Source organism: Morus notabilis, unplaced genomic scaffold (genome assembly GCF_000414095.1).
Source record: "Morus notabilis unplaced genomic scaffold, ASM41409v2 Scaffold654, whole genome shotgun sequence".
Classification (NCBI taxonomy): Eukaryota; Viridiplantae; Streptophyta; class Magnoliopsida; order Rosales; family Moraceae; genus Morus; species Morus notabilis.
Genome location: NW_010363907.1, coordinates 82,808 through 84,812, shown reverse-complemented (window position 1 = coordinate 84,812; position 2,005 = coordinate 82,808). Strand labels below are relative to the sequence as shown.

At 36.1% G+C, this 2,005-nt stretch overlaps 1 protein-coding gene across 1 annotated transcript in view; it reads left to right on the top strand.

The window, feature by feature from the left end:
* Positions 1-1,950, top strand: part of LOC112092900 (probable NOT transcription complex subunit VIP2) — a 3,271-nt gene extending 1,321 nt beyond the window's left edge. The window contains exons 4-8 of the mRNA XM_024170168.1: positions 451-539; positions 628-813; positions 1,130-1,203; positions 1,638-1,676; positions 1,827-1,950. Coding sequence (XP_024025936.1) covers positions 471-539; positions 628-813; positions 1,130-1,203; positions 1,638-1,676; positions 1,827-1,950 — 492 coding nt within the window. The 5' untranslated portion in view covers positions 451-470. The remainder of the gene's footprint in view (positions 1-450; positions 540-627; positions 814-1,129; positions 1,204-1,637; positions 1,677-1,826) is intronic.
* Positions 1,951-2,005: the final 55 nt, after the last annotated feature.

The following is a 2,005-nucleotide window of genomic DNA, read 5'->3' as shown; positions in this document are numbered from 1 at the left end:
GGGGGTGGTGTTGGGGTCAAAAAAAAAAAAAAAAAAAACCTTTTGGTTTTTGGTTTTTTTTTTTTTTTTTTTGGTTACTTGCCTTTTCAGGTATCACCTTTTTTTTTTGTTGTTGTTGTTTTTTTTTCCCTCCAAGCTTTTTGGTATGTAGGCTGTGGCACTCGGCCTTTTTGGTATGTGGGCTGTGTCTGTGATATGTATCAAGATCAAATGCCCTTCGTGCTATCGGTTTCTTTGTGAATGTGCCACTACTTGCCTGTATGGCATGTAATTATAAGCTTTCTGGTCTTGTGCATTTGTAAATTAGGATGTTTCATTAGTTGTTAGTTAGTGTCTAGTGTATTTTTCTTTTATTAATGCCACCAGTACTTGTCACAGATATTACCTGTACTGGTTACCACACGTTGATTTGGAACTGTATGTGTTCACCATGTTATTAATCTTGCCCAGGTGGTAATGCTGATTATGCAATGGCTATGCACCAGAAAGAACAACTCCATGACAATAGCATGTCAATGATGCAATCTCAGCATTTCTTCGTAGGTCTTAGATCGTTTTTCTCTTTTAATTACGTGTCCTTATTATCTTATGAGTTTACTCTTAATACTTCCATGTTTCAATACCCAGATGGGGAGGTCTGTTGGATTCAATCTCGGAGCAACATATTCATCTCATCGACCTCAGCAGCAACAGCAACATGCTCCATCAGTCAGCAGTAGTGGTGTGTCCTTCACACCTGGAAACAATCAAGATCTGCTGCACGTGCATGGCTCTGATATGTTTCCATCTTCACATTCATCTTATCATTCCCAGGTATGATCATCTGGTGTTGCAAATAGTTCTTTTTCTTATCTGATTCGGTGGTTTCAAATGGAAACATGAGAGTCTGTTTCATTTTTGCAAATCTAAGTTGTGGTTAATTAGAGATTGTGAAAAGCAAACTAGTTTGTGTACCAAGAAAAAAAAAAGAGCCAACACCTGGAAACGTGGAAATAATTAAAAGATCCAAATACAAAGAAAAAAGTGTGTATTTTTAAAGTAACTCCCTGTAGATTGGTTTTTTTTTTTGGTATTTTCTTAATGGAAATTCATTGCGACTTATCTACATGCGTGTATGCACCTTGGTCAGATGAGCCAGCTAAGGGTGATCCAGAATTCAATGTGCCACAATGTTATTTTGCCAAACAACCACCAGCATTACACGTATGTGTTCCATTTTCTTAACCAGATTTTGTAGTTCGTTTAAGCAGAGTATTTATAGTTCGTTCATCATGCCTTTCTACAATTGAATGAATTCCAGTGTGGGCACTCATACATATTTGTGAAGTTTATATTGTCATTACCTTTGATGATCATGTTTGGTCTCATGTTCCTAAAGAGATCAGGTACAAAGAAGGATTAAATTAGCAATTATATAGTTCCCATTTTTGTTCCAACTAAGAGTGGCTCATGTTGTCAAGCATAAATCTTGTGGGCCATATGTCTGCCTGAACTATTTGAGTTATGTTTGGCAAGTATTATTTGTATGTATGTTGTGTTTCTGGAAATTATAAGATTCTTATAACTCTACGGCTACTTCAGTTTTTCTGCATCATTGTCTTACTTCCTATTGCAAGGTGTCATGTTTGCAATTTCAGAAAACTGGGCAAGAGAAGCTCGAGAAGCAGTCTGGCAAGGTATGCTCACAGTGTACATTTTACCCGTTTTTTGTTTTTTTTTTCCTTTTTGCAGTTTCTGGTCAGAGTCGTTGCTTTATTTATAGGTTAAATGGTGGAAGTTTTAGTTGAGTTTGATTATTGTTTTGATAGTGGATCATTTTTTTACAGGTTAAACAATGGAGATGACTTTTTTGTTGAAGCATTATGTCAAGATGGAAGGATTTACTTCACCATTGCACTTAGACGTTTTGGAGATGACTTCTCTGTTTTCTTTACTTGTTTTGAATGTTAAGCTTTTAGACACTGTATGAATTATTTTGTAGACGTAATTTAATTGACAGCTTGGT